Source organism: Mycteria americana, chromosome 2, assembly GCF_035582795.1.
Source record: "Mycteria americana isolate JAX WOST 10 ecotype Jacksonville Zoo and Gardens chromosome 2, USCA_MyAme_1.0, whole genome shotgun sequence".
NCBI lineage: Eukaryota > Metazoa > Chordata > Aves > Ciconiiformes > Ciconiidae > Mycteria > Mycteria americana.
The window spans coordinates 123,650,256-123,672,664 of NC_134366.1; the positions used below are offsets into that span (position 1 = coordinate 123,650,256).

Sequence of the window (22,409 nt, forward strand, 5' to 3'; positions counted from 1 at the left end):
TCTCCCCCACACCTCTGAGAGGAGGGTCTCCTCTGCTCATCGTCTTTGAGGAGGCACGTCCACAGCATATGCTGCTGGTTTTAGGGCATCTGGAGGATTGTTCCTCTGGCAGGTGAAAACTTCAGGGTAAAACGAACCTGTGACACCATATATCATCTTTGTCTCTCATTTATATGGACATTTCCATTCCCTTATTCCAGGAGGTCCCTCTAGGAAGCTGTCCCAGACACAACAGGAAAAAGGGAGCCCATGGTGGGACTTGACAGCCTGGCAAACAAGACGGGCTCTGGGGCCACTGGGCTTCCATTCAGGCAGACTTGCAACCTCAAAAAAAGCTAGGAGGCACGAAGCTGCAGACAGAGCGCAGGAAGAATTGCTACTCACGTCCCGCGCGGCGTCTCGCTCGGCTCCCCGGAGCAGCATGACTCGCACCACTTCACTGTGACCCATCTGCGATGCAATCCACAAGGGAGCCGTCCCATCCTGCAAACAAAATAAGACTGCTAAAGTGTCCTGGATTCACTCTGAGATCCTGTGCTCCCTGGTATTTTACTGCCCAAGTCTCCTTACTGGAATGAACGTACTTCAATTTCTCAATTAAATCCTGCATCACAGATAGACATATGCAGAGCCGCTTCCAAAAGCACATGGGAGCTCGGTGTATCAAGTCTGAACCGCTCCAGTTGTGGAGTAGAGCCACCCTTAGCTGCTTTCTCTTGCATAGCTGGCCTGAAATGTGCATTGCTGTGCAAACAGTTAAAGCCCTCTTTGGCTTACCAGTCGTGCCTAAAATACATAGGGAAGTTTGAAACGTAAAGGCCAAAGGCATCCTGTGTGCTTTGAACTCTAGGTGGCTAGACATGACGGAAGATACGGGTAGATCTCAGCATGCAGGGGCAGATTCTGCAGCTGCGTCTCTGTACGTATGGAGTGGAAGCTGTTTATAGAAGCTAAGGAGCAATGTAAGGTGATCACCAGCTTTTAATGTTGTGACATTGTCCACCCTCAGGGAATCTGGTAAAAACGTCTTGCCTTACAGTGATGTATTTCTCTTCAAGAGAATTTTATCTTCAAGCACTCTGCTAGAAAACAAGGCGATGATCAAGGAATCCAGCGTGAAACAATCTGGTTTGGGAAAATTGTCCTGTGCAATCATTATTTGAGCAGAAAACCTCAGAAAATAAAATGCACATTCAGAATAAGCTAAACTTTGTGATGGATTTCCATCCCAAGGGCAAAGGTGAGCTGAAGCACTAGAAGTATTTCTCGCCACAATTAGAATTTAATTTTGTGTCTTTTCCTCCTTTTGCTTCTAAATGGCCCGATTCTCCAGACTACAGGAGGACTCCAGCGGTTATGTGGTGCCAGATTGCTTCTCCTGGGCCTTTAACAAAAGGCTTTGTCTGTATGGACTTTAACATAGAAGTGAGGCCTCACGTAGTAGGGTGCCTGCTTCTGCCTTCAGCGCTTGCCAGTTCCCCTCCCCACCCTCAGCAGCCTGAAGACTTGGCAGGAAAAAGGAAGACAAAATATACTGAGGCTTCCAAAAGAGCCTTAATGAGAAGATTCAGAAGAAAGCAACTTTTTGCTTTAAATAAGATATTTCCACCTTGATCAAAGAAGCAATCTCTCTCCTCAGTGCCAGCTGAAGATTCATATGACTTGCTTGTGGAATCCAAAAAAACACTGTTGAACCAGTTCTCTGCTTTCTATGGGCTAGTGACTTAATCCTCTGGAAGAAACAGAAAAGTTATTTCTTCCTTTGATATAATATTCTGGGCTTCCCTTTTTCTGATTCTGAGAAAGAACAAATGCACATCCTGAGATCTACAGTCTTCTCAAATGGTGAGGAACAGGATCTTTGCCCACTCTTGTATCATTTCTCTATAAATTAACTCATTGAAATTAGTGACTGACGTCATTCTAGTATATATCCTGTTAATATAATGAATGTTTTTTGTGATTCGAAAATAACAAAGGCTGTCTTGTACATGGCATATGTGATGTTAGCACAATGGCAAAAACTGTCCCTCTCCAATTTATAGTGTTTTCCCTACCAGTAAGCTGTCACCTCATATTTTTTCTAATCTCCTCCCACCAGAGGGCTCTAGAAAATAGCAACAGGGATGCTGAAAAAGCCTATAAAACTTGGAAAATATCTGAAAGCAGCCTACATAATTTAATCTGCATGAAGATCCAATGCTGTGCAAATCCATGCTTCTATTTACACAAGAAATGCATGCACAAGCACAGCACAGGGAACATAGCAGCTTTCTTTTACCCACAGTGAAGTTTGTAAGAACAACTCTTATTTTCAGGTATAAATTAAAAGGAGCAGAAGGAAATACAAGTGTTGGGCAACATCACTGTTGTCGTTAACCGTCCTTAATAGTATTGCTGTTAGATATCATCCTCAGTTATAGGCTAGAGGCAAAATTACATTGTGGGAAAGAGTGACTGTTTTGGAGAACTTAGCCCGAAGAGAAGAAAGATGATGAAGTCGATGGTGGGCTCCCATTGACTATTGTCAGCTTCTCTCTCTGAAGCAAACAGCATCTAACAGGCAGGTTTATGCAAACATGTATAAGATTTATATGGAGTAGATGAGATTTCTGTCCATTTTCATGTTGGTGTATGGTGCAAAAGACATACTACGTTGTACTAAGAGGCCACATGAGAATTCCTGTGTAAACAGATGTTAGGGCTTGGGATGAGTCAGGCAGAAAGAACAGGGAAAGACGCAGTTCAAAAACTACTTTCCTGTCCTTGTCCCTCTGCCCACACAGCAAACTGCAGACCATTACATTCCTAGAACACTGTTAAATACCCCATATGTTTTTAAGCTATGCTTATTTCTGTATTTGATTACAAGCTAATATATATGGACTACGTCTCGTTCTATCCAGCAGCCAGCAGTTCCAAACATACTCTGACTGAAATTTCTGATGCTGTTTCTCTTACCCATTAACTACTGACTTTGCTTTGCAGCTTTGAATCTCAGCGTTTGCTTGTGGCTTGGAGTTTAAGCAAGGGCCAGATTAGGGTGGGAGGTGAAATACCCCTCGAATCCCCAGTAGGGACTTCCAGGGACAGAGGGCTCCTGTTCTCAGGCTACTCCGTCTCATCTCCTCCACTCTTCTGCCCATCAGTCCACTCGCACCACTGCACCAGCTGAATTCTTGCTAATAACAAATTGCTTGTTTGTCTGAAGTCTACGCTCCATATAGGTTTACTGGCTTACGTATATGTGTAATTGCATATGATGTGTTAAGAAAAAAACATTAATTTTCAGAGTATTTTGAATCTGCTTAGCCAGTCAGAGTAAAGCCTGCTGGGACACAGGCTGCCAAAACAGAGTGTAAAATTCATTGGCAAATAATCTTCTTGCTTTGTTTTTGAGTTGGAGAAGCAAAGAAACACCTCCTGCACCAGGCTTCAGACACTGCCTCCAGTTCTGTCTAGACAAAAAGATGACAAAAGAATTCCTGCTCGGCTCCGCAATGTCAGAAAGAACAGAAGGCAGCTAAAAACCAAGAGAAATGATATTGCCAGGGAAGAAACTCGCCAGGAAGCTTTGCTATTCAGTCTTGTGAGAGCTGAGCTGAAGGGCCTGCACATGGAGAGTCAGTGCCATCTGAGATGCTCTATGGTGTCAGGACCACTCTGTGGGACTGGGAGATGGGGCACGAGACCGAAGGGGAACTGGTACCCACTGCAGCAGCAGCAGCAGCAGCAGCAGACATACAGGGCAGATGCACATGCTCGGGCAGATGAATTAAGCCCCCAAATTCACAAGGTAGAGAGGAAAACGTGGACACCATGAGGAAAGGGAAGCATGAACTCACACCTGGCGCTCTGCAGCTGTGGCCAGCCCTGTATTTGATGTTACATTGCTTAGAAAAAGTTTCCTACAGCAGCGAGAGCAGTGTAGTTTGTGACTGACAGTGGGAGTCATCTGGCATTGAAACTGCCCCATCTAGAACTACATTCCTCATGACCAACATGCTGCCTTCGAACAAAGTACAAATTTGTTTGTTAGTAAGAAAGAGACTGAAGTCCATCCAACCATTACTTTACTAATTAAACAGTAAAAATGTTCCATTTGTTAAGGAAATGTTTCAGGTTACAGTGGGCCCAAATACAAATGCCATGGACTTATCCAGGCATAATCTTAGCAGGGATCGGAGGTACCCTGAAGCAAAGTAAGCCCATATTGAAGGATATGAAACAGAGCCAGGAGGAACATTCACACAGAGTCAAGTCTTTGCCTCAGCTAAGATTTAAAAATGCCTCATGAAACATTGTGTTGTAGAAATTGGATTAGAGAGCTAAAAAAAATATTGTCAGAAAGAATTAGCTGGAGCATTGTAATTATGGTTAGCAGAATGCAGTTTTTATGGCAACATGGTGGAGATAAATCTAAGGCTCCCCAACTTTATTTTGACCGACTCAAAAGGCATTAATGCATACCTTGGTCTATCCTTCTACATTGATCTTTTAGACTGCATTAGTTAAGACCTTTTAACAATATTTCTTGATTTTGATCTTGGCAGACAGTGTGGAGGTAGCCTAGGAGCAACTAAAGCATCGGTCCAGGGAGTAGCTGCCAGCATAGCTCTGGTGCTGGAGAGGTGGGGGAGGAGGCAGCAGGAAAATGACTTTAGTTTGGGCACATAAAATGCTAATCCAGTTTCCTTACGCTACAGGAGTAGCAGGGAGGCTATGCAGACCTACAGATGCAGCAGAAGTCATATAGATCAGCCTCTGCTGCCAGGCTATGATTTGTCCAGCTTTTTGGTGTAGATGAAAGGAAATACTGAAAATACCTGGCAAAGCTTGTCACATGCCACGTTGTCCACTCTTTATTAGAGTTTTCACGTTCATTTGCTCCTGCCTGCTGATTTTTTACTTGCTGCAGTCAGTGATCACAGCCACCTGGCAGCCATACATGACTGATTGCAAGGACAAGACCTTATCCCATCAATTTAAAATGTGCAGTGAAGACCCAGGACAGCTACATTGCCTGCAGGGTTTCAGCAGACCACAGGGGAGGCTCTCTCAAAGCAGGCAAAGATTCCTGGGAAGCCCTGTCTCTAACCAGACATTTTTAGGTGCTGGGAGTACAGCTAGCTGTGCAACTCCCACATCTGGCTATTCAAAGCAGCATCTAAATGTGCTGTTTAAGCACTGATTTTAAAGTCAAGAAACATCTAAGTAGTTAAGAAACCCTTTTTTGGAAACCAAGAGAGCTTTTATATATGTCTCTCTACATCATGTATGCTTACGTATCCCTCAGTTTAACACCTAGGAAATCTCTCTAATCCGGTGTTAATTTTTCATAACTGTAAAATTTAGTAATTAGACCCCAGCTCTTCTCTGAAGTGTTAAGCTTACCTGCCGTGGCTGGTTAACTTTTGCTCCTGAAGAAAGCAGCAATCGGATGACATCCAGATAGCCTCCTTGTGCTGCCAGGAAAATTGCAGAAGCTCCATCCTAAGAACGAATACATCCAGCTTACACTGTGTTGAAATGATGCTGTTTTTTCCATACAAAACCAAATCAAACTGAATCAAGTTCTCCTTCTTAAGCCATTATGCAGTGTAACAGCACATATATAAACAAGCTCAAGAAATAATTACCAAAATCCGAAGTCTAGTTCATAACAAACTATGCTAACATTTTCATTCAGCATGCACAATACTGGCTCTCATCAGGTACCAAACCGAGCATTAAATCCCGGGTCTGGAATACTAAGAGTCTAGTTCATCGAAGCATTGATCTATGTAACAAGAAATCCATTCCTATATAGCAAAATATATTTATTTCAGTACATCTGGCTTTTATATGTTCATGCAGAAGTGTTCTGCTACATAGACACACATGGTGAAAACATGTTCAAGTACTTTGCAGAACTGGAGGCTCCAGCATTGAAGTCTGCCCTTTAGGCTGAAGGAGTAAAGTACTGTGCCATACTGCTGTGCCACTCCAGCAACCACCATGCTACTGCTCTGGCACATCTTGTAGAAGAGACTTCACCTGGAATATAATAATTTAAAAATAGCACATGCAAGACAGGGTGTCTCATAGCCCTATCAGAAACCAGTTTAAAAATTTTTTTAGGATAACCAGGTGATCAGGCCCAGTCAGCATGGGTTTATGAAAGGCAGGTCCTGCTTGACTAACCTGATCTCCTTCTATGACAAGGTGACCTGCCTAGTGGATGAGGAGAAGGCTGTGGATGTTGTCTATCTAGACTTCAGTAAAGCCTTTGACACGGTTTCCCACAGCATTCTCCTGGAGAAACTGGCTGCTCATGGCTTGGACGGGCGTACTCTTCACTGGGTAAAGAACTGGCTGGATGGCCGGGCCCAAAGAGTGGTGGTGAATGGAGTTAAATCCAGTTGGTGGCCGGTCACAAGCAGTGTCTCCCAGGGCTCTGTGTTGGGACCAGTTCTGTTTAATATCTTTATCAATGATCTGGACAAGGGGATCGAGTGCACCCTCAGTAAGTTTGCAGATGACACCAAGTTTTGTGAGAGTGTTGATCTGCTTGAGGGTAGGAAGGCTCTACAGAGGGACCTGGACAGGCTGGATCGATGGGCTGAGGCCAATTGCATGAGGTTCAACAAGGCCAAGTGCAAGGTCCTGCACTTGGGCCACAGCAACCCCATGGCAACGCTACAGGCTTGGGGAAGAGTGGCTGGAAAGCTGCCTGGTGGAAAAGGACCTGGGGGTGTTGGTTGACAGCCAGCTGAATATGAGCCAGCAGTGTGCCCAGGTGGCCAAGAAAGCAAATGGCATCCTGGCTTGTATCAGAAATAGCGTGGCCAGCAGGACTAGGGAAGTGATCGTGCCCCTGTACTCGGCACTGGTGAGGCCGCACCTCGAATGCTGTGTTCAGTTTTGGGCCCCTCACTACAAGAGGGACATTGAGGTGCTGGGGCGTGTCCAGAGAAGGGCAACGAAGCTGGTGAAGGGTCTGGAGCACAAGGCTTATGGGGAGCGGCTGAGGGAGCTGGGGCTGTTTAGCCTGGAGAAAAGGAGGCTGAGGGGAGACCTTATTGCTCTCTACAGCTACCTGAAAGGAGGGTGTAGCAAGGTGGGGGTTGGTCTCTTCTCCCAAGTAACAAATGATAGGATGAGAGGAAATGGCCTCAAGTTGCACCAGGGGAGGTTTAGACTGGATATTAGGAAATTTTTCTTCACTGAAAGGGTTGTCAAGCATTGGACCAGGCTGTCCAGGGAAGTGGTGGAGTCGCCATCCCTGGAGGTATTTAAAAGATGTTGGGATGAGGTGCTTAGGGACATGGTTTAGTGGTGGCCTTGGTAGTGTTAGGTTTACGGTTGGACTTGATGATCTTAAAGGTCTTTTCCAACCTATACGATTCTGTGATTCTGTGAAAGCAGCATTTTCCTGCAAAAAGCATGTGAAAGAAATGAACAAATACGGGATTTTTTTTCCTTGTCTTTCATGTGCAGATGTTCTTGGCATTTGGCTTCACAGAAGCTTTTTCCTTAGGAAAAAATTTAAAAGTCATATTTCATTAAATTTTTTTCATAAAAAAAATTTCAAATAGCATTAGGATCCATCCAACCAACTGGAAGTGGAAACCTGCACTGAGGCTGGGACAGGTGTTTACCCATCCTATATCCACCATGCTCAGCACAGAGCATGCTAGGGCAAGTTTTCCCAGGAGGTGAGACTCTTTTCATTTAAATAGAGACATGAATGAACCCCTTCACCGCCTCTCAGATGTACAAGTACACATCTTCCAACCAATTTATGCATATGCTTATTAGAAAATGCAGGGCATTTTAGTGAAAGCCTGTTGTTGACCTTGTTGGCATACCACTATGTTGGGGTCGAATGCTGTTGTCTGCCGAGAGATACTGCTTAGCTACTCCTCTTTCTGCAAAACTCAGCACAGACTTAGTGAAACATGAGCTGAATATAGTGCCCCAGGGACTGAATTGAGAATGTTTGACCTTGATTTCAAGACAAATGTCCTGGTAAACAAGAGAGGTGTCTGCTGGCACTACAAATGCATACCCCTAGGCCCTCTGAGGGGCTGTTTTCTCTGGTTGCTATGTGAGTACATGAAATAGGGTGATGGGATCAGGTCCTTTGCAGGGTACCTTTCCAGAGACAGGGGTAGTAAGAACACTTCCATTTAGAAAGTAAACAAGGTTGTGTAATAGTAAAAGAGCTCTTTATTATAGCATCAATCGAGATAGAGCACCTTGGGTTCCCTATCATCCAGCCATTTTAAAAATTAATTGTTAGGTTTTTGTACTTGATTTGAATTGATGCTGTAATGAGAAAGCTGTTTTGAGGCTATAAAATATTTCTGCAAGAAATACTGTTTAGGTAGGGTATTCTCTTGTCTTCTCCTCTACCCCTCACGTGAGTCAATTTAAGGTTAAAGCATCTATCTTGATGGTTTTGGGAGGACTACCCAAATGCATGCTCGAAATCCTGCTCATTTGGCCACCTGCCAGTGAAACTGCCAGCCAGATACCTCTTTGCAAAAGCAGCTTGGCAACATCCCACAAAAGGAGCCAGGCTAATGCTCGTTTTCAAGAGATTGTGTTCTTATTGTATTAAGCAGCTGTTTCTGACTGGTTTTGCCCAATGGCTATGAGCAATAAAAATACATCTCTAAATCCAATTGCAAACATTGCTCATTTCCAGGAGAGACAACAAGGAAGTTATTTTACTGCCTTCGCTTCTAGGTAAGTGTCTGCAGGTGTGGCAGCATGGCTATTTTTAAACTGAGTGGTAATCCCTGGGATTACCGTGCAGAGGTATGAATCACTGCCCTCAGATTAGAAAGGCAATTGCTATTTGCACAGCAGCAAGGGTGGAACACCCTTCTTCATAAACCCAGGGTGAGGGCAGCAGAGAGGTGGGGATCCCCTGTGGGACCAGTGCACAGCCCCCAGCGCGCTGGTGGCTTCTGCAGTCACCAGCCCTTGGCTCCTGTGCACGCTTGTGGGAGCTGAGGGTGCAACAGCATCCTGCAGATCCAAAGCCCATGGAAATGGCTGAAAAAAACTTGTATATCCCTGGGGAACAACTTCCTCTTTGTCAGTCTTGAGTACCCTGGGGTAGGAAAGGGTGGTGGGAAGTGGAGGGGAAAATCTGCCGCTCATTTCTGTTGAATGCTGAAAAGCTCAACTTATTTGTGTCTCTGTTGGAATAAATTAAATCCAGTGCTTCATTGGCTCGATCCAGCTTTCTGAAAAGTCAACTAAACAACATCAGTTCAGCCATTTTAACCATTCTTTGCCCAAAACACTGACAAGCTAGAGATGCACAAATACCAAATAACATCATTTTAACTAGTATTTTAAAAACATATTTTAAATATCTTTAATATCTTTTACTACTATTTAAATATCTTTTACTACTGTTTCGGCAGAAAACCGATAAACTGATTCTCTAGTACCTCAGGGGCTTTATAGCTATTCACTCTTCTGTCTGCAATGCAAATCATGGTAGAACATGACATGGTCTTTTGTTCAAAGCTAATGGATAGCACAAATCTGATCCAGATTTGGTACATAACCTTCATACAGATAATGAACCGAAAGGCAGCCAAAACATATTTTCTGATTTTGTGCTACTCCTCCCAGGATCATGAAAAACAGACAGTTAACAAAATTCACATCTTAGAAGAGTAGCGTACTATAAAACCGCAACGTTTGGCAAATGCTTCTCTGTGCTGGAGCCAGAGTATCCGCTGTTGTCCAACCAACAGCACATTTGTTCCACCACCAGTGTTGTCAATATTATCTGTGTCAAATAACTCACATAAAGTTGATCGTGAATGTTGGCACCGTGCTTCAACAGAGTTTCCACTACTTTTGCATGCCCGTACTGACAAGCAGCTAGAAGAGCAGTACCTCCATCCTGTGAAAAAGCAAAGAATGGGTACAGTCAGGTGACAGGGCAGGTGCTGGACTGAACATCCCCATTAAAAAAAAAAAAGCAAATTTTAAGGCTTTTCAGAATTTGGCTCACAGCAGTTCTGTAGTGACTAGCTACTGAATCTTTCATAATTTTAGTACCAAGTCTTGCTGCATAAATCTTTAAACTTGGCTCTGTCACTATAAACATTTTCCTCCTGAAGTTTTTTTAGTGAGGAAAAGGAACGAAGAAAATTCTGCTTTTTGTTCCGCGTCTTCTGCCTTCCCACTAGAAGCTTTGTTTCCTTCACAACTCTAAGCTCCTCCATGTCTCTTCCCTTTACAGCCAAATCCCCCACCCCTGCCAAGCTTTTCCACCTATTGAAGGACAGCACACCTTTCCCCTGCTCCAAAGCCTGCTGATCATCTACTCTTCTTTGGCCAGAACCTCATGCCCTGTCATGTCCTGCCTCTCACCTGTTGATTGCTGGCTTGAAGAAGAGTAGGTAGGATGCATTTTAAAGCATGCTAGCTAACTGTGGAAGTGTGAATCAGACCAAAACCATGACCATCAGTGAAAGCCCCATTACTTCTGCTGAAGAAGTGATCTGTGCAGGTAGGATCAGTCCCAGGCAGTTATAGTTGCTGCACACCACCACTAAAGGGAGACCTAGGCACATGCATCAAATCCTGCTTGTAGAGACGCTCCCCTGGGAGCCGTCTGAGACGGGAAACACCTCAGTGGCACTGGCAATTGACTCCAAGCCAGCTAAAACAACTGCGATAGCAAATGTGGGTCTTGCCATCTTAAGTGCACTGTGCCCCACTCAAAAATTACCATTATTTCTGACACTGATATGGAGAGGAAGTTCTTATCTTCTGCCTGGGATAGCACCATGCCATTGTGCAAGGATGATGCACACCCCAAGTCATCCACACCAGAGGTCTTCTCTCTCCTTCCCTGCCTTCTCCCAGTCTCAAGCCCCTCCTCCACAAGATAAGCTATCTAAAGTATTTCAGATAAATGGTTTCTAGAGCTGTTATTAATGTGGGCAAAAGATTGTGTTTTCCCTTAGCCTTGTTCTCTGAAACAGCTCCAAAGTTTTGTCTGAAATTTTCCACACAGACAGATATCCACAAGAGAAGTTACAGCTTGAATGCCAAATGGATCTTTTATAATGGGAAGTGCCAATCAAATTTATTAATCTGTGGTGCTATTTCATGCCTATAATAACCTCATGAAAGCTCAAGCTCTGACATGACTGAACTAACCCACAGGCACTGTCTATAGCTACTCTCAAAACCTCATATTCACCCTTCCTCCCTACGACATTGAAAAGCAAACAAGGCTTGAGTGTCAGCAAAGTCACAGATGTGAAGCTGTTATGTGACAATCGAAGAATTGCATATTAATTCTGGATTATGTGAGTAAATAGAGTGTGTAATCAGGTCAGTGGAGTTATGTTACTCTATAGCTACAATGAGTCATTAGACCTTCCTGTCAAATTAAACTACCCTAATTTAATAGGAACTGCTGGAACAAAACACAAAAGCAATCACAATGGTTCCTGGATTAAAAAACACCTTATACACACTTAAAAGACAATGGCAAAAGCTAATAGCTTCATGAAAACTATTTCCTGTCTCCAGCCAGGTGAAAGCCACTTTGCTCGAGTAGTGAGTTACCAGATCAAAGGGCTACAAACAAAAAACAGAGACATTTTTAAAGACTCTTTCCCTGAACGAAATGGAGAGAGAAAGGTTAGTGAGTTAAGAAGAGAAACTGTGCTATCCAGATTGGAGGTCCTCTGTGGAGAGGCAGGGAAGGACGAGTTTTAGGAAGCTTAAAAATACTGAGGTTCCCTGTGTGGAGGGTAGATGGACATGCTCAGTTAGCTGCATATGGGTATAGTTTGTTTATTGCTTTATGGTCTGGTTTTTGTTTTCTAAAATTCTTGTGTTCTCAACAAACTCCTGTTATGTTAAGAAGATTGTTTGGTTATTAACATAATTTCTGGAGGGAACCAAATGAGAGGTCCCAAGTAAAAGGCAGGCCTGCAAAGCTAACCACAGTTAGCACAACAGAGCTGAAGCCCAGCACGTGGAGTCTGACTGTGTGATCCTACCTTGGGAGCTGTCACAGCTTGAGGTTTACGAAGGGAGACACTTCTCGCAGGGTATGTCTCAGTGTCTCAAAATGGGGATTCTGACAAAGTGTCTGGTTGAATCCAGTGAACAGTTTTAGACAGATACATTTTTTGAAAGAATAACACATTTCCAAAAGATACCATTTAGATCTTTCAGACTAGAGTGACCAAGTTTCCTAGATCACTCTGATCAGAGTCCAGGCATCAGAAAAAAGCATTGGGTAGTCCCCAGTTCTAGCTGCCCACCCTGAATCAAATATTTACTGAGAGAATTGGGTAACAAACTCCTTGGCTCAAAAGTTTGGTCCTTGATCAGGAAGACAACTGGGCTCTAAGACCTGCTCTGCTGTGCCTCCTATGAAGCTGAATACATTCAAAAGAGGAGACTGAGATTCATTTGAATGCTCTGATAAAGAGACAGGTCTTGCTGTAAGAAAAGGGAAGCTGGGTCCAGAAATCTTTTTCACTGAAAAGACCATGTGGTAAGACAGCACTCAGTTAAATCGAGGAATTGTCAAACAGTGTGAAGGTCCATGGTTTCTTAGGAGGAGAAAAACTCAGCCCCCTCCCACCCCTATTGAGCTTCCATCTTGCTTTCTCTTACACTTTCTTCCCTTTTTGCCAGCACAAGAGCCTTTCTTCCAGCAAGTTCTAGCTGGAGACCCCAATGTTTTACAGGCTATTGGGAAGGCAGATGAGTTACGGGGGGGGGGGGGGGGGGGGAAGAAGTAAATGACAGAGTTTTAAAATCCCTTTCAGCCACGTGATTCCCTCTGTTCTTTCCTTTGTGGCTTCAGCTGAGATGAGTAAAAAGCTGACGCAGCATCTTTGGTACTGGCAAGCCTCTTGGAAACTCTGAGCAGGGCAGCAAGTGGGAGCAGGGACACGTGAGCAACCACAGAGGCACTTCGAGGGCAATCGCCCTTCCCCGGTGGGCAGGAGGCCAGTGGTACAGAGAAGGCACATGGTCTTGGGTTTATTTCTTGCTCATATCCTGTTTTCCTGGCACAATGAAGCTTCTATTAATCCTTCACTGCAAACCCTTCCAGCACACCAAGAACACAGAGAGGAGCTAGTTCTCTCAGCTACCTCTGCAATTCTTCCTCTGAAACTTTTTTTCTTATCCCCACACAGTCTGTCCTCCCTACCGGCGGCACACACAGCAGCTGCCAATCTCCTGTGTAAGCACTTGGAACTGCAGCACCTGATAAGACCACGCTATCTGGTGTAGACCTCTCTATTTGCCTACCTCTTCCTTCACCTCTGTCATCATTGCCTGAAAGCAGCTTTGAATTATATGGTGCTTTATCACCTCTGAAATATGCTACAAGGGAGGGGAACTGATCTTCTGCAATCACTACCTGCTGAAAAATAGCCTCTGACATACCGTTCAACCTGCAGCATTGCTCAGAAAATATGCTACCGTGCAAACCCTTTTAAGAACCCACATGCTCATAACATGTCTCAGAGTAAGAAAAGAGGACACGTTTCATTTTATGATGCATACTTCTAGGGATGTCAGACTGGGACGATGCAGAATAACATTATTGAATAATATGTATTTTATAATATATATGTAATAACTTTCAATAGTACTATTTATTCTCTTTACAACACCAGCAATTATTGCTAATTACTTTATTACACTATTTTAGAACACGTTTGCTTTGCCTTCTGTAGTGAATATCAACTCTAATGATACAAGGGGTAACAAGAATTGAATGCCTATATTAAGATAGTTCTCCACCACTCTTGTATATGAGTAACAAATGCAGTAATTACAATTTACAGAGAGGTACATGAGAAAGACGTTGGTCTTTGTATTTCCTTGCTTTAAAGTCTCTGTTTCTAGGTTGCATTCAATTTGTTTTCTGATTTCAATTCCACATCTTCATTTATAATAGAAAGTTCTCTGCAAATTGATTACATTTGCAGTGCCCTTTAAAACCAGCCAAGATCAGCCATATCTTTTCCAGTGCTGCTCCCAGCTGAGTGCCTTAATCAGAAAATGCCTTATCTCTGACCTGAAAAGGCATATTTTGTCAACTATATTGTTTCTGGGGTTTGGGGGGCATGGAGGAGCTTGTTATCTTAGTCGCCTGTTAACAGAATGATGGTTTGATGGAATAATTCCAAGCTACAAACCCCACATTATTAAATCAGAAAATTGAACTGATACAAAAACACACTAGCAGGCCAATGGAAGATGCATACTGTCAATGCAGTACGTTCTCAGTGGTGCCTCCTGCTCAGGTACACGCTGCTGCACAAAGTAAAAGTTAGTTTCCCACCCAGCCTCAGTCTAAACATTCAGTGGGCTGCCAAAGCCCAGTCTGGAAGCTGTAAGCATTTGGATTCCTGTGTCTAGATCCTCATTTCGGAAGAAGAACTGCAGTCCCCAAGCAAGGAATGAGTGAAAGAATGAACATGGCAATTTCCACTAGCAAAGCCCTCATACTACTGTTCAGAGAGAGCAGATCCTTTCAGCAAAGAAGGCATGGACATGATAGCTAACCTCAACTTTTTAAACCAGTGTCACTTTAATCTTGCACAGATTAATTCTAACTCACCTATCCTTTGTTCAGCTTTTAAGAGCCTTTTCAAGTACTATAGCTTGTGTCATACCGTAAGTGCTGAAGTGACTGATACACCTCTTGAAGAGGTGATGAGAAGGACAGAGTGCTTGGCCAGGCACGTTTGATGCTGCTGGGAAATAGCCTCATATGCACATCATGCGCCAGTTTGTCATGTTACGTGCTGTGGGAGCTGGTGTTGTCTTATGACCAGCTAGACTGGAAGTGGCAGAAAACCATGGCCTGGAGAGGAAGACCAACCTGCAGCTTAAAAGATACTTAGGACTGGCACATGGGTCAAGTCAGGTCTGAATTCAGAAGAGGAGGCAGGCAGGAATATGGGGGCTGGGAGCAAAGTTTCAAGGTGAGCAACAGTAGAGCCCAAACCTGCATTTGTCCAAAGATGGAAGCCATTAGGAGCAGCTGAATGCAGGAATATTTTCTTATTATTTAGATCTTTACCCTCTTTTATCTGCCCTAATTGCTCACATCAATATATTTTGCGTGCTTCATAAAAGGTCATATATTGTCATAGCAATGACAATCAGGCAATTTCAAGCCTGCTGTTCACTTTCTGGGCCAAGTCTTGGCCTCTTCACAAACTCCTAGTTCACAGGCTGTGCAAAGGTTTGGTGAAGATGTAACTGTGCCTCTAGACAGAATAAGGTACTCAGCCTCTGTCTTCCCTCCTTTACAAGTTTCCTGCATTCACTGCTGTCCCTCCCTCTGCAAAAACACTGCCCAATTGCACGCTGAGCTGCAGTGAGTAGTCCAGGCTCTTCCTATGCCTGGGACACCTTTGCTCCTTCAGCATGGCTTTGTGGCCTTTTTATAGGCCAGTTGACTCAAAGAACAGTGTAAGTTCACTCGCCCAACTTTATACAGCTGAATGCAAGAGAAGATGATCCTTCTGAATCTTGCTAACCCTTGAAATAAAAGACTGAGAAGCAATCCTTATTTTAATGTGCAGCTTCTCCCAGTAACCCTGTCCCACGTGAGATTATCCAGCACTTTAAAATCCAGCTGTTGTATTTAACATTGCAACCTCCTACATTGTCAAGTTCCACAGCTGCACTCCATGTTGTGTTAAACAGCCACAATTTCATTCATGTTTTTAAATTTACGGATTGCTGCTGTGGTCAGAGAGTTGCTTACCACAAGCATAGATCCCTGGGGTACCGGAATCCTACTGTATGGGCGTGTGTGGACTCTGGCCACAAAACCTCATGATTTTTAGTCCCTGGAGCATAAGGAGCTGAGTCTCTGATGTTCCATCAATTCCCTTAGTATTTAAAGCCTATATTTCCAGGGTCTCTGGAAGGCAGGTATGAGTGGAGGGAGTCATTCAAATCACAGACTATAACATCTTGAAAAATTGGTTACTGTGGGGTAAAGAACTATTCCTTCTTCTTCAAACACATCACTATGGATCCCAGGGTAAGTGACCGGCAAGTGTCCTCCCCAGATTATGGGAATGCTCCAAAATGTGGCCAGCATGTCAAGGGCAAGAATGTTTAATGAAAATCTGGTGCTTTTGGTTCTGTTTGCTGAAAGCAGGGGTGCTAGTACTGCCTTAGGCCAAGAAACTGAGTTGATGTACTGCTGTCAGTGATGAACTGCTGTTCCTAATGCTGTTCACCCCATGAGGGGTGATGACCCAGACCCAGGCTCTGCCATCTGTGCTTTTGGCTATTCGAAGAAGATTTTGAAAAAGGACCTGCCTGTGCATTTCATCTTCTTGTCACAGATGGGTAAATGGGAATTTAGGGAGGACCAAAGCCATTATACTCTTATGTCTCCTATGGTGGTATGCAGAGACATCCCAATGTAGAAGAAGTTTCAGTCTATGCAAGTGAAGTACATATACACCTAAAATGGGATCCTATCTAACATGTACAAAAAGACCCTTTGTTCTTGTATTGGAGGATGGCTTAAGAGGAAAGACTGATATCACTACCAAGGGACTGATCTTTGATCAACTTATGCCGTTAAGTCTAGGTAGTAAAAGCTAGTCCCAAGTTAATATTTTCACAACATGTTCCATTACTCATATTACTCAGAAAATATTCAAGTGAGAAAATCCTTTTATCATCTTCCTGCTGCCATGTAATGTTTCATGTGAACAGGAAAAAACAGCCTTGATTGTCAGAATGTATCAGCATGCAAAAACAGACCCATTATCTTACTTTATTCTTAAATTCAGTGGAGGCTCCAAATTCAAAGAGAAACTTCACAACATCGTTGTGGCCTTGCTGTGCAGCAAAGAACAGAGAAGTTGCACCTGACTGTAAGGAAAAAATGGATTAAAAAAACCCCAAACACACTTGACTGAAGTACATACATTTCAAATTAAAAAGTATTGAGCACAATCAGGTGAGTATCAGCTGGAAAGACACAATGATTTTGAGGACTCCAGAGGACACCAGGTATCTTAGGTCAGTTTTCTTCCCATTGCACTGAGAAATCTGTCCAGCATCATACATTTGAGTAAAATCCAAGTTTCACAAGGGGCTTCTGCACAGCATTTCTAATATAGACCTCTCAGGATTCACTCACTTCTACCCAGTCACCAGATAGGGAAAGCAAGCCCAGAGTGAGAAAAGAAGAGTCTTGCACAACAGAGGAGCAGCCAATTTGAAACCAACCCCTAGTCCACCTGCCACTACAACCTGAGACAAATAGGAGCATGGGATGGATTTGGATCAGGGTGTGGAAAGACCAGGGAGGCAGTTATTTAGTGCAGCAGAGCTCCACCTTGCTTGACTCTCCACTGACAAAATGTGACTGCTGTTGGCGTAAGTCATCCTGGCCTCTTGCAGTAGTAGATCCCCATCCAGCCAAGCAGCCTTCAAGCAACTATAACCAGCCCTGCAACTCCTGCTTTCCCTTAACCTCACTGAAGAACTGAAACCCCATAGTTTATACTACTTGTATAAAATACTGTCATTGACATGTGAGTAAATCAGGACCCAAAAAAATGAATATGTAAGATTGTAATGGCTGGACAGAAGGAAAAAAGACGGGAAGGAAGGGAGAAAAGAAAGAAGCAAAGACAGAAAGAAGCAAAGACAGAAAGAAGCAAAGACAGAAAGAAGCAAAGACAGAAAGACAGACAAACAAGCTTTCCTGACTTTGGGCTCTCTCATCCCATGTAGAAGGTGCAGGAAAAGGGAGCTACACATGAAATTCACTCAAGTGTCAAAAGCCTTTACAACAGCACATGGTCCCTTGAGACCATTTCAGAGCCCCCTCTCCCAGACACACTTATGGGGCTCTCACTTCCCCAAGCTTCACAACAACTTCAGAGTACCAGAACACTGGTTTGAGTATGTGGATTTAGTTTCAGAACAGTGCTGTTGGTATTTAGGGTTTAAACTTCATCTGGTTTGCTTCCTCTCTGCAACAGAGTGATTTTGGAGGATTTCAGCATTTCTCATTTTGTCAGCTTGCTGAATCAGTATGTCCTGAGTGATACTCAAGAGCAGCTCCATAAAACTGTTCTCAACTTCTCCTTTTGTTGCTGCTTTTCAAGCAATGTTTACCTAAGGGAAGGGACATGTTTAAATACATGTTTTTTTGGAACGGGACCCCACTGAAAGACACTGACAGTCACAGTTAGAGCAAGTTTAGGCCAGTAAGTGCAAAGACATTTATATCATCAAACACGGCATTCACTGACTCAGTAACTTGCAGATGTCAGCATGAGATTAATGCTTTAGTTCCAGGTAACCAAGGAAAGTGAGAAACATTTGCTTGTATTGTTAAAGTGATGAGCATACTCCTGTCCTGCACTGCCTGCCGCCATCCCGTGTTACTGCATGCCCTCCTTAAACTGCTCTTCTCTCTGGACCAGTACAGTTGCCGTTGTCCCAGAACAATTCTGCCCTCTGTGTAGCCAGCACACAGACCAGAGTGGCTGCAGGTACTCCTTACACTCATTTGCACGGACTATGAAGGGAAGGCACTTTCCCAAAACCAGCCACTGACATTGTCCCTTCCACAAGCAAGCACGTCACGGTGCGAGAGATGCCTTGAATGCAAAGCAGAGATGCAGGGAAGGGTATGGGTGATTAAGCTGTGTGATGGTTAGAGATGACTTGGCTCAGACTAAGAAGCAGAAACTCCAAAGCATACCGAGTCAAAATAATCCCCGGGATAGCAATGGCATCCACTCCATTTTAATGACCAGACTCTGCAAATCAAAAGGTAAAGGACTTGTCCTTATCATTTATCCCATCCAGAGGGCTGTAAATTACTGTACCGGTAAGTAAAACTGCAGATGAATAATGGTGTAACCCTGGGGGGTTACATCTCAGATGTAACTGCCCCTCACCAGCCAGATGTGCTGGAAAGGTTTGATGAATTATTTCTAAATGTACCCCTAGCATCTCATTTTCTATTATAAACTCCAGACACCTGACTCCTTGGTGTCCTCAGGAGAACACACCCTATTTATACATGCACTGCACAGCAAGTGACAAATAAGCAATTGGCAAAAAACAACAGTCAACACTTTTATTATTTGTAATAAACCAATGGTCACTTACTCAATCCCTTTTTGAATGCAGAACTTCTCCTACCTCTCTCTGCAGATTGATATCTGCTCCTTGCAACACCAATTCCCGTACACAATCTATGTGGCCATAGTAAGATGCTACCATCAGAGCTGTTGTGCCAAGCTGGGAGTAAGGAAAAACAAGTCAGTACCTTCAACAGACACCTCCAGCAATGAATCAGGCTGTCTGGAAGAGACAGCACCTCTTCTGGAAAGCTGTAGGAAGCTTATGATCATTGAAAAATTTGCTGTCATTTGAAGCTTACGATCAAGAATACTTTGAAAATGAGCAATTAGCAGGTGTTAAAGCAACAACATTACAGACTTGCCTGCAGTGCTAAGGCCTGACCGTTCAACAAATATGTATGCCGTAACTTTGTCTTATTGTCCCAAAATAAGTGCAAAAAGAGAAACAAGAATATTTTGGTTTATACACAGCATTTTTATCAGAGAATCCCAAAGATATTTGCATAATTTCCAGAAGAATAACCTTAGACACAGGAGCTGAGTGACTTAGCTGAGTCACTTAATTGTGAGTCATCGTCAGGAGTAAGGTCCAGGTGATCTGAATACTAATTCCCTACCCAAACGACAAGAGCAAACTCACTCCCTGACTCTTCACGTTATATGAGAGAACTTTCCACACCAGAACTATGTGTTCAGGTTCCCTCAGTACCCCATAAGGCCACCGCTCCAGTGAACCAAATAAGCTTTAGGTTATGTATGTGGTGTATGGACAATATGCAGAAACCACATGTCAGAATGACAGTCATAGCATCAGCTCCAGAAGTACTGCAGGACAAATACTTGCCTAAAGGGCAAAAATGAAATGAAAATGAAAAGACAGATTAAAGTCAATGGGCTTAGAAAATCTCTTGCACTTTGAAGGTATTCAAAGTGAGAGAAGCTGTGGCAGGTTCATGTTTCAGGCTGGAAGGGGCACTAATCCAGGACAACACAGGCACGACCCTCAGTAAGTCAGTCCCAATGCCAAACGAAAGAAACCTGGGAACTTCTCAACCTTGGTTTTCCCCTGCTCTTTGCCATAGCTTAGTACAGTCAAGTATCTCTCCATATATTGTAGGCAGAATAGCGAGACATACCCATTATCTGTGTTTTCAACCCCTTTCTAATCTCAAAACTAATTTCAACCCATGCGAATTACAGTAAGGAAATCCCCATGAAATCTTTCTGTCATGTATCCAGACTCCTCTTTGCTTGGAAATGGTACTGTGCCTTCATGTCGGTGCTAAGTCCAGGAGATATTGGGGTGGGGGGAGGAAGAAGTTGGGAGGCCAGCAGTTCTGATGGCACCGCTGGGTGTGGGACACTGCATGCCACACAGGGCGGGAAAGGCTGCACATCAAATGCAAACTTCTACATTGCCTACATGGAAACTGTGATCCAGGGTTATTTTTTAAAAAAACTAATTATGAGGAGCTCTGCTAGCTGACAGAATCATTGCTACCTGGGCTCGGTTGAGTTGACTCTTCACCGTGATCTATTACTACAATGACATTTTCTTGCAAAGAGAAGCCCGAGGTGCTAGGATCTGTGTTTTTAATGTCAGCACCACAAATAACTGTGTAAGACACATTTTTGAGTGGTGGCAAATTCCTAACCCCTTGCCACTGACGTAAATCATCACGCTATTTTATCTTGAGTTTCAAACTTGCTTCCTGACAAGAGAAGGTTTTAAATCATCCCTAAGTGCCATAGGACTCTCAAATGTCTCATGTTAGATCCCTGCTACGCCCTCGGCGCAGCGGGCTATGGAGAGCGATGCAAAATCAGTGCTGTGGGTGTAGGTGCATTGTGCGCATACACTGTCTTTGCAGTCCACATCTACTCGCCCACTGTTCAGCAGCAGCTGGAGGAGAGCCAGGTTTCCTTTTCTCGCAGCCCAAAACGCAGCATTGGCGAGTGGTGTTTCTTTCTGGTGAAAAAAAAAAAAAAGCAGAAATAAAACACTTTGGAAGCTACACTGGACAAACACACACATGCAAATTCTGCATTCAAGCCAGGCAAGTTTCAGCTTAGTGTGCTGTTCTTTGTGCAATTAAAGAGATCAGGCTCCCTGTGCTACCTGATGTTTCAGGTCTTCCCTGTGTCCATGGCAGCCTATGTCTTTTAGCTTGCTCTGTAATGAGAGACGACGATGCTAGTCCAGATCCACAGGGAGACATCACAGAAAACAACGTGCTAACTGGTACCTGTATTGTGTGCCTCTGTGGCGGGGCTGGGCACAGTCCGAGAGGCTGAATCATCCTGCTGACTTGTCCTGCTGCAGGACATCCTCCTGGGTTTCAGGTTAGCTCTCTGCCCTCTCCTTCTTTTCTGCATATAAAGTCCCAATACAGGAGAAGTATTGCTCATGCATCTCCCATACCGTTTGGTCTGCCTCCTCCCTGGAATTAACACCCTGTAAATATGGGCACATGAGATCTCTCCTGAGTGATGCTAGACAAAAAAGGCTAAAATCTTGCTGTCTATAGATTTACGGATTCATTTACTAGGTACGCAAGGCAGTATGTAAGGTAAAATTGGGAAACTCTGAAATCCAGATAACACAGGCCACTGTTAAACAAATTGGTAGTAATATAATACTCTTTTGAGGCTTTCTTAGTCCTAGAAACAATGCCACCGTGTGACTTTTCCTGGGTAGGAGCAAATTATCACTGCCCAGCATAGGAGGAGGACAGCAGAAAAAGCACAGACTTTGCTCCTGACCTCTTTATCTGATCCATGCAGGCACCTGCCAAAATGCTGCCCTGACAGGTAAGCACTGCGGCTGATGAAGTGCGGATGGGAAACTACGCTGTGATGGCAACGGTATGTGTCCTAGAGCGGGCTCATGCTGCTGATTTTTTAATAAGGCCCCAAACCACCAACAATTCAGTAAAGCATCGTTTCACTGATAGTCATCTTAGACCAAAACAGTGTCAAAAATACCCAGGGGCCTTGCTCTCCAGTGAATCCTGCCTTCGAGATAACCCAGAGAGAGTGCAGAGTGGATGCAAAATTCAATCATTCTGCTTCAGAAAATGTAATAGACACTTCTCCATGTCTGAATGTCAATGCGCACGTGTAATGCCGTAGAGAATCAGGATTGAATGGTTTTATGGTTGATACTTAAAATGCACCCATAGAGCAGAGTTTAAATTGCTCCCTTCACTGACACGCAAGTAATAAACCTCACAGAAACCAGCAGACACAAGACCAATC

General features: G+C 43.7%; 1 protein-coding gene across 1 annotated transcript in view; it reads right to left on the reverse strand.

The window, feature by feature from the left end:
* The window catches only part of ANKRD29 (ankyrin repeat domain 29), a 34,326-nt gene that overhangs the window by 7,859 nt on the left and 4,058 nt on the right, over nt 1–22,409 (reverse strand). The window contains exons 2-7 of the mRNA XM_075494486.1: nt 21,010–21,120; nt 19,210–19,308; nt 16,816–16,914; nt 9,815–9,913; nt 5,395–5,493; nt 385–483 (exon numbers count right to left, since the gene is read on the reverse strand). Coding sequence (XP_075350601.1) covers nt 385–483; nt 5,395–5,493; nt 9,815–9,913; nt 16,816–16,914; nt 19,210–19,308; nt 21,010–21,120 — 606 coding nt within the window. The remainder of the gene's footprint in view (nt 1–384; nt 484–5,394; nt 5,494–9,814; nt 9,914–16,815; nt 16,915–19,209; nt 19,309–21,009; nt 21,121–22,409) is intronic.